Source organism: Rissa tridactyla, chromosome 11, assembly GCF_028500815.1.
Source record: "Rissa tridactyla isolate bRisTri1 chromosome 11, bRisTri1.patW.cur.20221130, whole genome shotgun sequence".
Lineage (NCBI taxonomy): Eukaryota > Metazoa > Chordata > Aves > Charadriiformes > Laridae > Rissa > Rissa tridactyla.
In genome coordinates, this window is record NC_071476.1 from 5,897,541 (window position 1) to 5,912,000 (window position 14,460).

General features: G+C 43.9%; 1 protein-coding gene across 3 annotated transcripts; it reads right to left on the reverse strand.

The window, feature by feature from the left end:
- Positions 1-554: 554 nt before the first annotated feature.
- On the reverse strand, positions 555-14,244 carry MYOT (myotilin). 3 transcript variants are annotated; one of them, XM_054216982.1, is made up of 10 exons: positions 14,058-14,244; positions 11,767-12,369; positions 9,473-9,623; positions 6,947-7,048; positions 4,896-4,945; positions 4,189-4,321; positions 2,842-3,049; positions 2,219-2,384; positions 1,572-1,705; positions 555-1,152 (listed from the first exon to the last, which is right to left on the reverse strand). In XM_054216982.1, the coding sequence occupies exons 2-10, from the start codon at positions 12,201-12,203 to the stop codon at positions 980-982; spliced, it is 1,554 nt and encodes a 517-aa protein (XP_054072957.1). In that variant the 5' UTR covers positions 12,204-12,369; positions 14,058-14,244; the 3' UTR covers positions 555-979. The 3 variants fall into 3 exon arrangements, with proteins under 3 accessions (XP_054072957.1, XP_054072958.1, XP_054072959.1); XM_054216983.1 differs by lacking the exon at positions 11,767-12,369 and having other exon boundaries at positions 14,058-14,238; XM_054216984.1 differs by lacking the exons at positions 11,767-12,369; positions 14,058-14,244 and adding an exon at positions 10,868-11,716.
- Positions 14,245-14,460: the final 216 nt, after the last annotated feature.

The window sequence follows — 14,460 nt, forward strand, 5'->3', positions numbered from 1 at the left end:
TGACTAGCAGCAGCGTTACCGTGCACCCCCCCAGGAGGAGCTCGGGCCAGTTCCACCCTCACAAATTTTCCTTTAGCAAGTACGGTTGAAAAATCTTCAGAGAGTAGGTTTGTTGGAGTTTGGCAAAATCAGGTGTCATGGTACTTTTCTTATTATTTTGAGCAAGGTAGCTCTGAGTAGCAGCATACAAACCATTTGGATGATTCAAATCAACAGGTTGTTGACAGTCAAGAGTCAGATAAGTTAAAGCCACTCCTCAATTAAAGGAGCAAGGAGGGAAAACATGATAGCCTTAATGCTTCATATTGTACAGGGCAGCTTTTGGGGCAAGTGGGCAAGGAGAAAAAATACTGATGTTGCCTCGCGGACCTGTTTTACTGTTAAGGGAGTGTCAGCATCTGGTTTATACTGAATAGTTTATAGCTATCGGCAAGCAGACAGGGGAGGGGACGGGTGTCAGACTTAGTAGGGTAAGAATCCATCTTTGCCAGGCTGCAGCTGATGCCAGACATCCGTAAGCTGCTATTAACAGATCAAGGAAGAGTCACAGCTGATGTTGGTTATTTAAAATTTTATTTGCTTCTAATTTACTCTCATAAAAACACTCTAGTCTATTTGATTTTAGTATTCAGACAGTACAGACTTCTGATACTATCAAGAGTGATATTAGAGAAGCAGTACAAGCCAATCTACTTTAGCATGTAACCAAGCACAGGTGGAACTAAAACCACCCCCACTTGTAAAAACTAATTAGCCTGCTTTCTTAGGCTTTATAGTTAAAATACAATACTCAGTAAATGGTTATAGTCACCAAACCATATAAATAAAATCTAACATGGTAAAGTGGGAACAGCTGAATGTGCAAGAGTCAAAGTAAAAATATGTAGATAGGTATTTTGCTAATTAGAGCAATCACCAGTTAACTGCATCTATGTTGTAAGTGTCTCTTATAGGTGTGAGTTTTCCTCTTCGTTTTCAGTTAAAGTTCATCACTTTCATACAGTCCAGACTGCTCAGCCAAACGCTGAAACTCTCCTTCCGGTGAGAAAGCTTGTTTCACATCCAGTCCTCTTCCATTAAGTGCCAAATACTTGCTAAAAGTTGGTCGAACCCGCAACTGCTTTGGGGCTGGGACTGGCTTGTTTGCATGTGCTGGAAGAGAGAAAAAAGCTTCTTTCAGTGTCTTCCCAGGCTGTGGAAAGACCCATGGTACAGCAACCCAATTGCTTTTTATCTGCACCATAAATCAGTAAACACTTAGGAGTAATTTAACAGTCAAGCCTATCTCTCAGACACCAGAGATTTATATTCACCCTCATTCTTGGTATCAATCAAACTGTAGTCTTTAAGCAGTGCAGACAGCAGATGTAGACAGTGTGCGCATCACAGTGTCTTGGTACTAAACAAAAAAGTTTTTCCCAGGATAGTTACTTTTGTCTAGATCAGTACCTTTGGAAAGAAACCCTCCCAGCAGCCTGAGCTTCCTTAGGTTAAACTTGAGGTTCTGCTCTGAGTACAAGTGCCAGTGGCAGCTGCAGTTGTGGCTGTGGCACTGTGAATGTGGTACTTACTGGCAACCTCCAGCCTGGCATGGCATGTGGCCACACCTGCTCCGTTGACAGCAGATACAGTGTACCAGCCAGCATCTTTCTTGTTTGCATTATTAATCAGGAGGCAAATCCTTCCAGTATTGTCATGTAACAAGCTGAAAAATGAAGGTGTTTATGTGTAAGTGCTTGGAGGGAGAGGGAGAGAAGACATTGAAATCAGAGGGTCAGTTTACATGCTGAGGAGCTGAGAAAGTCCTAGAACAATTCTTGCAGGGCACTGCAAACTATTTAGACAGCATTTGTGTTACGAGACAGCAGTGGTTCCCATCACGATACCATTCAGGTGGCATCAAGGCCCTTCTGTAGCCCCATAGCCTCAGAGCACGATGAATGCATTGCGTGTTTCAGTCCTAAAGCCATGCTTCTCTGTGGGCCTTGTAACTGCTGCTACAATTCAGAGTGGCAGCTGGTCACAGTTTTCTCTCTGTGCCCTCGAAACAAGATTCTGAGCGTTGTGCCTGTCCAGCACATGGGCCTGTTCACCATCCCAACGAGGGATGGATCTAGCTTTCCAGCTTGCTGCTTTTAGAAACTAGCCAGTTCAAATTTGACTTAAATACTGGTTATTGTTTCCTAACACACCAATGGCCAACTCATTAGTAGGATACCTTATTCGGTCTGTATTATATTGTACCATTTCGTTGTTTCTTTTCCAGTAAATCCGGGGTGTTGGAATAGCAGAGATCTGGCATTCCAGTCTGGCTGTATCTCCTTCAAAAACCTTTTTGCTTTGTGGCTTGAAGATGAAAGTTGGAGGCGTGTGATGTTCTTTTGCTAAATTAAAGAGGAAAGATAAGGAGGAGTTACTCTAAGTATTGAATGCTAATATCAGGCTTGTTTTTTAAAATTTCAGAATGCTAAATTCAGGAGGGCACATGCTCCTTACTGCATCTCTTTAGTGTACAGGCAATTCCCATGAACATAAGGGTGTAGGACAAGAGCCAATCAACATATGTTATCAATTCTGGGAGATTAATAACTCCCAAATTCTGGACATCCCACTACATCTAAATATCCCACTAGAAGTGCTTTGAAGAAATATGGCATCCCAGATGTATGTATTACAATAGTCTTGGAAAAGATAATGTGTTTGTTATTGTTTGAGCCTGAGTATCTGGAGATCTATCTCTGCTGCTTACTTATTTTAAATTCCAAACACATGGAGGAAGGCATTAGATTGCTCAGATTTTTCCATGTGTGGCCAAGTAATTATCGGTGCTCTCAGTCTTACCAATTACTTCCACTTTAACTGCGAAAGAGGCTTCTCCTGCACGATTGACAGCCACACATTCATATGTCCCTGCATCAGATGATTTGACTGCTTCAAAAATAAATGAATGGAATCCCTTTTCTGACACTATCATTTTATGGAACTGATCTTGGTGAACCATCCTTCCATTCTGATACCACATCACATCTGGAGTCGGCAGCCCACTAACCTGTGAAGGAGAGGAAGGCAGTGAAGAGTTAAACAGCTTTTAAGATAATAAAAGCTCTTCAATGCTATAGGGAGTTTGATGTCAATAGATGATCAAATCATGATCCTACTGCAAAGTTTTAGTCTTGCCTAGTTTTGAATATTAATGTGGTGCTGCACAGAGAGTAAGGCTTGTGAAGTGCCATGGAAAGATGAGCTTTTAGCTACAAGACAGTGGATGCTGTTTCTGCAAGCCCCGGTTGTTCCCATCTTGTAAGGTAGTTTTGATTAGGCCAAAGATACTCGTTTTGGGTTCATAGAGGGGGGGAACTTACCCTTTTAATCTCACAGTTAGTACCATCAATAGGGTTGACATCCATACTGTTTTGATAATGTATATAAATAAACTGTCCTGCAGACATGCTCCAGGCTGTCCATGACATTCAAAAGTTAAGCAATTTGCAGCAAAATGGCTAAAGGTCATGCCTAAGTCTGTCAAGAGTTTACTTAAGGAAAGAGATTGGAAGCGATTAGGAAAAAACAAGCCAAACCACAATCAGCAAACCCCCTTTGCAGCGAAGCTGCATGTGTGGAAGATGCAGGTTCGTTCTAACCCTAGGGTTGGTACCGTTGCCATGCAGTTTCAGGCCATTCTGGCATTTTGTTTGTTTGTCATTAGGGCATTTCCTTTCCAGATTGTCTGCTCCAGCAAGGGCACAGTTACCTCAGAGAAGACTCACTAAAGGCAGGCTAGTCCTAAGCAGGCCTTGCTGGACGTATGTCCAGCATGTATCCATTGAAGTCAGCGAAGTCCCAGTGCAAAGCACAAAGTTCCCTCCCAAAATGCCTTCTTTCAGCAAGGCCTTAATATTCATTCTTCCCAGTGAGGTCTAGAAGGTGTTCTATGGTGGTCCATATTTACCACTATTTAGCTTTAACCATATTCTTATGAAGCTAATTCCATTTACGTTTTCCAAGGGAAAATGCTGAAATATTCAGGCATCTCCTATTTCTTGGTTTACGTTGCCTGGAGAGACCTTGCACCATTTGCCATTAGTGCTCTGGCTTATTAAAGTGCAAAGGCACTGCAGCTCAGAGACCTCTCTTCATGCCGCACACCCCACACAGATAATGGAACTGAAAGTGAAAGGCGGGTATTACTTTGAAGTCGAGTCTGCAGAATCGCCCCTCCTCAATAATTACATCTTCGGGCACTTGTGTGAAACGTGGCTGAAAAAACTTTTCCTGGATGGAATCATGTCCACGGTCATCTCCTCTTGAGGACGGTCTGCTCCTAAAAAGTGGACAGCAACAGTTACTTGTGTAAAAGTCACTATAGCACAAATGACACTGAAGTACTGATTGCAGCTAGAGTCCCTCACCATGCTTAGGAGTCTAGTACTACAGTTGTGGTTTGGTTTTCAGCTGCAAGGCATGGGTTTTAATCAGCCACCTATCTTGCTCAAGTTGTTCAGTTCAACCCAGAAGCGTAACATAGGAAACCTTCATCTTTGGCCTAATATCCAGAAGAATTTACAAGAGCAATGTAGGCTCTATTTCATCGTGCTACATGTCATCATTTACATTGTTGAACCTTGCTTTGACTAGAGATTAGTCTTCTAGAATACGAAGCATATTTGCCCTAGGTACATGGGGTCTTTAAACATCTAGTGATATGTTTAGAATTGACCGGATTAAGATCATAGGCATCATCAGCCATCCTCAAATAGTAATATTTTAGTTGAAGTGTATGAATTTAGTAATTACTACTTTAGAAAAAGTGATAAATAAGGAAGTAAAACTAACATTGTCTAGAAACACTTGACATAAGATCTTGAAGTGCAGTGCAGCACAAGCTTATGCATTACCTTACATGTGTTGTAGGAACCTGCAGCCTGATGTTTTCCGCATTCTGGTGCTTGGAAAGAGAAAGAGGAGAGGTGAGTTAACTTAGAAAGTTCTATCTATAAACTGAATGAGAAGCCATTTTAAAGTTCATATACTGTCTGCTGCTTAAAAGCTGAATACTTCAGAAGTCATTGGGACAAAAGGTAAAGGAACTTGCATCAAGAGTTCACCCTAGGCTTTGCCATGACAGTAACAAGTACTATTAATAGAATGGCACAACGTCTCATCACTCTGCACAGGTGATAGGTGCAGCACTTTTGTTTGGCACACAAGGCTTTTGGCCAGCCAATAACCTTTGTTAGAGGGGAGTAGTACTACTGGCAGTATCTAAAATGAGAGCTAAGTACAGAGTGTCCTTCGCTATAGCAGGAATAGAAGTGGAATCGCTGGCAAGAACGCTGTATTGTGCCCACTTAAATATGGTACCAGTGGCAATGGACACATGCTGAGCTGGAAAATATTTTTCTTTCTAGATCACAGCACCAACTAAGCTCGCTGACAGCTCCACAATCACATGAGTAAATCTGCTAAAGTACCCAGGATTGATGCCTGCTAGGAACTTGGATGTTTGGAAAATGCAAGCAGAGTTTATTACCAGTGACTCATTTTAGCAATGGAGTCAGATAGAGGAAACACTGCATGGAAATTCCTGGGGTGTTTGCATTGAGCCATTACGATGCTTGGTTCTGTGCTCTATAGCTGAGTTCTGTGGAATATTTAAGCCTGGGTTTAAACTTCAAGCACAGAAGCAGTCTTCAGTTCAGGAGAAGCATTGCATGAATGGGGGTCTTGCTGGACTGAGCTCAATGCCGAGTCCAAGAGGCAATTGCTTCTATCTGCTCATTTACACTAGTTCTGTACAATTATTACTTGTCTTGTGAAAGGATGCTGTAGTGATGGAGTTGCTTGTAATTCTAATGCTCTATTATATGGACTATGTAGTTAAGTTCCTGAGGAATCATGAGGCTGAATGAATCAATGACTACAATATTTAAAAATAAGACTGAACAATGGGAGTAAGATCTCCCAAACATAAGTCAACCTCTCCTTCCAGTACTCCTTTTTATGCAGCATTTCACACACCCTGAAAAGTTGTCAGTCATCCGGTTTTGACTGAATGTTTCCTTGTTCTCTACAAAAGACGAGGCTTCCCTTGCTCTCCGACATCCATAATGTTCCCTTCTTGCCTGCCTGTCAGGTGATTGTTGGGGAGAAATAGCTCAAATTGCGTATTCCTCCCTTGCTGTGATCTTAAGTGTCTTTTGCAAAGAGTTTTGCTAACTGCACTTTGGAAGGTGTGTGCCAGCCTGCTGGCTCCCTGCGTGCATGCAGCAGGAGGTATGTTTTCTTTGGCTGCGCAGGTATCCAGCGCCACATCACAGACATTTCCAATAACTTTGATCACAGAAGTGCCAAAGATACCTTTTAACTGGTCTTCAACTAAAATGCTTTTGAAAATGCCAGTAGTAATAGATGCTTGTCTATCAGTATGTGGGCTGCTAAAATAAATGCTTTGCCTTCTCTTAATGATTGCAGGCTCCTGGAGGGGCTAAAACCTAGCCTATCCCACTTCAAGGCCCTGACCTCTTGTAGTCAATGTCACTTATTCCAAACAGTGACAGGTGTAAATCTTGCTGTCCTGGCCAAGTCTGAACTTGGGCTGTTAGAGAGTGAGTACCTGTATCCCTGGCTGTGCTGCTCCCTGCCTGTCACAAGCAGGGTGTAACGTGCTGTGCAGCAGCTGTTGTAATTCCTCCCTGGAGACATCATTCCTACAGATCAGACCCAGCAAGGGGATGGTGCTTAAATTCCCCCCCTCTACCACAACCCCCCAAAAAAACCCTCAAATCCCTACTATACAGAGCTCTGCCAGTGCGAGCTGGCCCCTTCCCTCCCCTCTCTTGCACTGGTACCAAATAAACCCCATCTCTCTGCCCTGTTCAGGTACAAGCAGGTCACAGCACAGTCACCAGAAAACTGTTGTTCTGGAGAAAGGTCCCCCCCCATTTACCTGTGCATTCTGCATGTTGTCTTCACTTTGTGCTTCCAACACAGATGCAGCATTTACTGGTCCGAGCAGCCTGCGAGCCATTCTTTCTTCATAAGTTAATCGCTTAAAGCAGAGTGGAGAGGAATTCTAGTTAGAAGTCCATTTACTATTTCAGGTCAGCTTGTAAGAGCACATTAATATGCCACAAATTCAGGGTGTTGTCAATGAAAGCAGCGGCTGAATAGAAACACAACTTCTGTTCCAGAGGGTTTGCAGTCTGTGATGACTACTGAAGTCAGCCTCAATATATACAGCACTGAAATGCATAAAAGATTAAACTGCCTGTTCATCAAAGCCTCTCTCATGCCATCTGTGGCCTTACACTCCTCCTCTTTCTCCACCGGGATTATTTATGGGTAACTGATGGCATTATCTCAGAAGCCAGAGTAAGTCCCAGGGTACCTTTCTGTTAGCACTGGGAAGACTTCCCAAGTCATTCAGCTGTGGATTTACTTCAGGAGCTAGAGGCGTGCTGGATGCTCGCGCCCCTACTCCCAAAAAAGCAAGAGCCACATCAGAAGCAGACGCAGCCAGAGAGGAGCACCACTGCCCCTGAAAGCACAAGGGAAGTTTATGCCAGCGCAGCTGCTGCCTTATGAAATGCTGGGTGCTGTCTTGAGGAGGCAAGAATGCGTTTCAGTCATGTAACATGTTCCTACAATATGGATGCAGCACAGAGGGATAAATACGAACAGAGTTAAATTCAAGTTCTGTCAGTGGCCTTTAGAAGAGTACATTAGTCTCCTGAGCACCAGAACACCTGACACTTCGCTTCCCACAAAGTTTACCTTGGGTTTGGATTTTGTGATGTGAGGACAAGCTCTGACTGAATTTCTACTGTGTACGGGACATGTATGTGATTATTCCTGGGTAGGTAAGGGTTTGGGGAAGCTTGTGGGACTTTTCTTTAGAAAAGAGTGAGAGAGACCTTTTGCAAAACCTGCGAGAGCTTAATATCCCTGAGGTTGTTACGGCTGTATCAAGTGTGGCTGAGATTGGCCAGTTGGTTCAGATGTTGGAGGACAAGGGGAGGAGGACACAGAGTGGTGATTGCATAAGCCTTATTTTTAGACTGGCTTCCTATGGGAAGAAAAACTGGCTTGCAATTGGAAGCTTTCTTACAGCAGCGAGAAGATTCCTGTTAGGGACACATTAAGTCAGATTTGACCTGATATGCTTTTTTTTCCTTCAATGTTTAAATTATATATGAGACACAAACCTGTTCCCACTGATGATAATGGAGAAATTTCTTTCTACTTCAGGGGAAGGAAGATGGAAACTATAAACACTGTGCTTTTACCAGTCTGCCTCCAGCCAGCAGGAAGGTTCCTACGTTAGAGACCTCTCACTCTCTCTAGCTTGCTGTAAAGTGCTTCCCTGCTGGTAAGCAAATTTTTCTCCCAGACCTGGATTTCTTGGAAAAGGGGATTGCATTTTGTCCCTTCGCAGAATAAATAAGTAGGTACTGAGACTAAGAGACCTCCTTATAGGAGACAGACTTTGTGATTTATCTGATTTGTTGTTGTTCATACAAACAGAAATCAAAGAGGTTTTCCACATGTGGTGATGGTGTCTAGAATGAGCTTTCAAATATTGGTACTTCTCCAAGTTTCTAGTGACTCGGGGTGGTTTATTAACCCCAGCATTGAATGCCAGGGTAAAATTGTGCCTGGAGAACTGAGAGATTCTCCTTGTGTTTCTAGTTGTCTGTGGATGTGATGTTCAGCAGGATCCCCAGCAGAGAGTTCAAGTTTGTGCCACAGCTCTAAACATGTACCTTTCTCCTGACACTAGCCTTATTAATTTGGGGGCGCAAATTCAAAGACAGCTTGAATGCTGTGTGCTGGCCAAGAAGGTAGGATAAGAGGGAAAGGCAAGAGCAGCTGAAAGCCATCTTGCTGCATCAGATGGCCTTCAGAAGTCAACACATCCCTTACAGAAGTCACAGGAGAGGCAGACATTCAATTGCCAGAGCAGAATGCCTACAGACATACTTACAGCAACCAGGCCAGCTTTCATCAGGCACTAAGGCATGTGCTGCTTCTCTACTGGGAAGGGCTGAGCTGAACCTGGCCCACCAGTACAGCTGTTTGCATTCTAATAGCAAAAATAACTATGAAGAAGGTGTTGGGAAACAATGAGTTTGGATGTAAATCTTTCAGAACCATGCCTTTACACCACCCCCGAGCCATGATTAAAAATGGTTACTGTTGGAAAAGATTTTTTTTTTTTTTTTTTTTACATTTCTAATAGAAAAATTCAGCCACCTCACACTGAAAGAATATTCTGGTCATAAATGGCTCAAAGAACTCTTGCTGGGATCTGTTGAGTAAAGGTGTTTGGGCAGTGTTGCTCCTGCATTTCCTTCTGCTTTCAGCTTAGTTCGGAGGCTCCAGCCTCTGGGGCACTATAACTAGTCTCTGCATCCCTGCTTGCACTACCGAGAGTCAGAGCAAACCGGTTCTTTAATCAGCAGGTTTCCCTTACCTGGTTGCCATTCTGGAGAAGGTTGTCTTTGCATCGGAGTTTCTTTTCCAAGTCCTGAATGAGGGCCTCTTTTGTTCCTCGAATTTCTTGTTCTGATGTCTTCTGCATAGAGTTGATGCTAGCTTGTTTGTTATACATTGGTTGTGAGTAACTACTCATGCAGGAAGAGGAAACAAAAGTTATTCCTGTGGGCCTGCTTGACTGTTTGCTACAGCTTCACAGAATACACACAAAAATGTGAACCTGCTACCTAGGAACTGTGGTTCCAATGAACCCGTAAAGCATTTGGGAGATAGATAGGCTAGGTGGTGTAATTGAGTATCAAAAACTTAAGGGGAAGCATCATGTTCTAGCCAAGCCATTGAGTGTCCTCCCACAGCACTCGCAGCAGCTTGCCGTAGGTCACTGTTCAGCATCCCTGCATCCTGCAATGGCCCCTGCCCGGACTCAGATGTGTGCAGTAAGGCCACCAGTGTTTTGAGGGAGCCGCTAACTCCACTGAGCAATGCGAGTCTGTCCAGGAGCAAGTTCTCCCTCAAAAACTGCATGCCTTTATAATTTCAATTGTTAAAAAGTCCCTGGGTGCTGCAAATCCACAGCAAGGTCACAAACTATTCTATTAGGTATGAACAGTTTATTAGTTGTCCTCCTCTTCTTGGCCCCAGAAAGTTACTTCGTATAGCATTTCTGTGAGAAGTTCCACAGCTGAGCTTACCCCAAGCTAGGCTGGGTCTTTAGGAGCCCTTGCTGCAGCCCCCCACATGGCCTGATCCTGTAATCCATAGTCAAGAGACACAATCAAATCTTGGAGTTAGATAGTAGGCTTGACTCTGAAAGGTGCTAGGAAAAGAGGAGCATCCCTCAAAATGGGTTGTAAAGCTCTGCCAGAGGTCACAGCACTCTGTGCTGACGGGATCTGACCCTGGTCGTTACATGCAGCAGGGTCTTGTATGCTGCACTTGTATTCAGCAATTATTTCTATTCAAAATCCGCTTCCTTCTGTCACTTGGGAATTTGTTCTGCTGATTAGAATAGGGTAGAAGGGTTATAATTCTGGTACATATTCCCAGCACTGCATGGATTTAATAACTTGCCCAAGTTATAACTTAAAAACTTTAATAATTTGCCCTACAGATTAATACATCTCATGTCCCCGTTTGCCCATTTGTAGCATGATTAGGAAAATAATTCCTCAATTCACAGGGTGTTGCATTTAAGAGCAGCTTATATGAAAGCATAGTGAGGCACCAAAACCCTTTGCTGTGAAAACATACTACCCAACACTACATACACAAAACCCAGCAGTTACTCTAAATACGTACCTAACCCCAACACGTTCCTGCAGTACTTTTAAGAAACGCTCCTGAGTGCCCCATCTTGCCCTCTGTGTCTTACCTTCCCGCTTCCCACAGTGCTGTGATTCAAAAAATACCCAGAAACATTCAGATTTCCTGAATACAAACTGACTCTTATGCCTGAATTTATATCCAAGCCAGCAGGACCCCCCTGCCCCTATCACCTTTCCAATATCCTTGGTTGAGTGTTCGTTGCGTATTCTACACTGAGTTGCCCCCGGGACTTCCAGCGAATATTGGCAGGAATACAAGTTGGTGAGAAGGCAAGACGCAGCTCCCTTTGAGATCTCACTGACCTTGGGAGATATTTGGATTGCAGCCCAAAGGCAAAATGATATAATACATACTCAGGAAAGAATTTAGTCTTCAGTCTGAAGGGGTAAAATTTTCGAGTGGCTGCCTTTCTGTTAGCACGTATGATTAATGGAAACTGTATTGTAGGTGGGCATAGAGTCCCATCACGATGTGGAACCTGAAAATACTGTTGAGACTTACTAGGAATCTTGAACTTGTTTATATGTGGGAAATACTACTGCCTTCTCCCCCGGCCTCCCCGTTCATAAGCCATATTTGTTGAAATTCATTTGAGATGGGTGTCCATCTTCTGTTCTGAATACCCTTAAATTAGATATTTCCATCAAATGAAACTAAACTGTCCAAACTGACTCCAGAAATCGTGCACAGCAGCCCATGACTACTGTGCAATTTAATTCCTGGTGGATGCTCCTCTCTCCCACACAGACCCCAAGGGCAAGCACTCAGCCTCCTAACTCCGTTCATGCAGAGTCCTGCCTCCAACATCAGAAGTCAATGGGAGTTGTACCATTGGCTTCAGCCAAGCTGATGTTTCACCGGACAGTTGGATTTGGGATGGTCAGTGCACGGGAGAGGCCAGGCCAGAGGAAAGCAAGGGGAGGTTAGAAGCCTGTATATACTTACTGAGGTTCCATAGGAGAAGGAGTTTGGCTGTTATAGTCGGGCTGCGAGGGTAGCACTGAGCACAGGAATGCTGCGGGGGGTTGGTTAGGCATGGATATAAGCCGTTGCCCAGATGATGAGCTAGCAGGAGACTGAGCAGATGCAGGCGTGACGGGATATGTGGATTCCTTAGGGGCACTACAGGAAGGCGAGGAGAGCGTGATTGAAGAGCTCAGCGATGACGAGGAGGAGAATTTCTGCCCACTTGGGTTACGAGGCTGTATTAGGATGGAGGACTGTTTGATTTGTCTGCTTGACTCTGTAGAGGCTGCGGGTCCTGGAGGCTGCTGTTGCCCTTGACACACGTTCTTAGACTGGATAAAGTGTTTTGGACGTTCGTAGTTAAACATAGTTGGTTGGCACATAGAGGAAACGGATGGGAAATTAGGGACACTCATAGGAGAGGTTTCACGGCTGTCCTGGGTTTTTGTTGGTGATAACTGGCTTTGGATAGGTGGCTGGTAAAAACTAGGTGGTAGGCCACGAAAGCTTTCTTGGCTGGGATCCTGGATAGAATGGAACCCTTGCCTTGCAGAATAGAGGCTTTCTTGGTGTGGATTTTCCCTTAGGGAAGACAATACAGATAAAATAAATAGTACATCACGATTTGAATCACAAAAATACTGTGTATTGAGCAGTCATTAGCAATCCAAAGAGTATGAAGTTCAGGTAACTGACAGTTAAAGCTTGAGCTTAAAATAAAGAGATTTAGGATTGATTAGAACTATTCCAGAACTGTGTGAACATTTCGGATTACAGTAACAACTCACGCACCCTACCCGACTCAGGTGCCGTGCTCACCACGGCTATCTTATCTGCAAGAGCCCAGTAAATTCTAAAAGAAATAGCAATTGATTTATTGAGACGACCCAGCACCTGCGTAAGTCTACAGATAACCACAGATACTATTGCTAAGCAAGCTAATTTGCCACATATCATCTTAACTAAAGATCTTTGAATCCTGCAATTTTGTGCCCTGTCAAAACACTAAATGTATTATTACTCAGAGAACTGGCTATTTGTGCCAAGAAATTCCTTACACCACAGGGAAGCATGAAACAGGTTCCACTGTCTTTTAAGCTGAAAACGAAACCTTTGAAACAAAGTATCCTGATTTCTTCTCTGTTGGTTTTCGAATGCCAAGGACTGTGCATCTCCATTTGAAGTGATTTCCCGAGATTTGCTGTTAGGGCTAATAATTTCCCGAATTAGATAGCTGCAGGATCAAGTAAGGCAAGCTGAGCTGCTCAGAGGTCCTGCATTTATTTTGCAGGTCCTTGATATCTAAATCTGGGCTTTCCATCAATTTACAAAAGCGGAAAGTTTAATTAGAGCAAACTGAGCGAGTTTGTTAAAACTGACAAGCAACTTCAGCTCCAGGATAAAAAAATCACCCCCCAAAATAAACGTAAAGCTACTAATAAAAAAATTAGAATATAAATCCACACAGTTACATGTGCTGGAAAAAATTGTAATCTTGCCCCACTGAGATCAGCTGTTTCGCTGCTATATATACACAGTATATTGTATTCCTCTCCTCGGAGAGCCCGAAGAAGGGCTCCGCGAAGGTCGTAAATTCCCGTGGGGAGAGATCAACTAAAGACATCGCTCTCATTTTAAAGATTCAAAGCTTTCATTTCCTAAAGGTAATTATCAATATTAGTTGTAAATTAACTGTAAGTAAACAGAGGTTTTCTAGTAAAAATTCCCCAACTTTCCCCTTGTCATGCCCTCGGAATTTGAAGCTGGCTCAGATTTTTGGAGCATGTCCACATTGTGTTCTCATTCACTGGTGCAGAAAATTCATTGAATCTTGGTTTTATACCATTTTTATATTATTGCCTGTGCGCAGACTCATTCATTTTACCTACAGGCTATGTAGCAAATCCGGCGTTTACTTTATTTTCTAGAACACTGCACTTAAACAAGATATGATACGATTCTGTGACGCACAGGTTCATTTGTCACAGCCACAAATAAGTTACAGTTTCTTCAAATCATTCCACCTTGACTTGGGTGGGAAAAAAAAAGTATCTAAATTTATAATTCTATCTTATAATAGATATCTATATATTTTTTAATTTTTGTTGCCTCTCACATTACTTTTGACACCACCGCACCTTAAAGGTACCTTTTCATCTCAGCATTGCCCAGCGCACCGCTGTTTCTCATGCCAGCTCCCTAACCAGCTTCCGAGTCAAAAAGTGACGTGGAAAAAAAAAACCAAACCAAACCCGAACACAGCACCTTACCTACAGCCTAGGAGTTGTCACCTGGGCTTTAACCAGTATTTTGGGAAGGGACCGTCATTCACTGACCCGGACTGTCATAGTAACCCTCTGCGTAGCGTTATAAGACCGGAGGCTTTAATGTGCTGCCAGCAGATGACACGGCGGGACCTGCCTGTCCTGCCCGCACCGCTGTCACAATAAGAGTCTCCGCCAGCCCCGGACCGGCGGGGACACGGCGTTTAAAGGCCGGTGCCCGGGTTTTGGGCAGGTGCCCGCGGTCAGCAAATCACCCGCCTGGCCAGCGCTGGGACCTGCCTGCGGGGCCGGGCTCCGCGGCTCCCCCGAGCCCCGGCCGGCTCCATCCCCGGCCGCGGGAGCGATGCCCGGCTCCGGCTCTCCCCGCCCGGCGGTGGAGCGGCTGAGG

Excerpts from the sequence above, each read along its gene's own strand:
- MYOT (XM_054216982.1), bottom strand. The coding sequence starts at position 12,203 with ATGAGTGTCCCTAATTTCCCATCCGTTTCCTCTATGTGCCAACCAACT. Across the intron at positions 9,624-11,766 it reads CCTTCTCCTATGGAACCTCA|TTACTCACAACCAATGTATA; the intron begins GTAAGTATATAC and ends CTGCATGAGTAG. Across the intron at positions 3,050-4,188 it reads TCTGCAGACTCGACTTCAAA|GTTAGTGGGCTGCCGACTCC; the intron begins GTAATACCCGCC and ends TCTCCTTCACAG.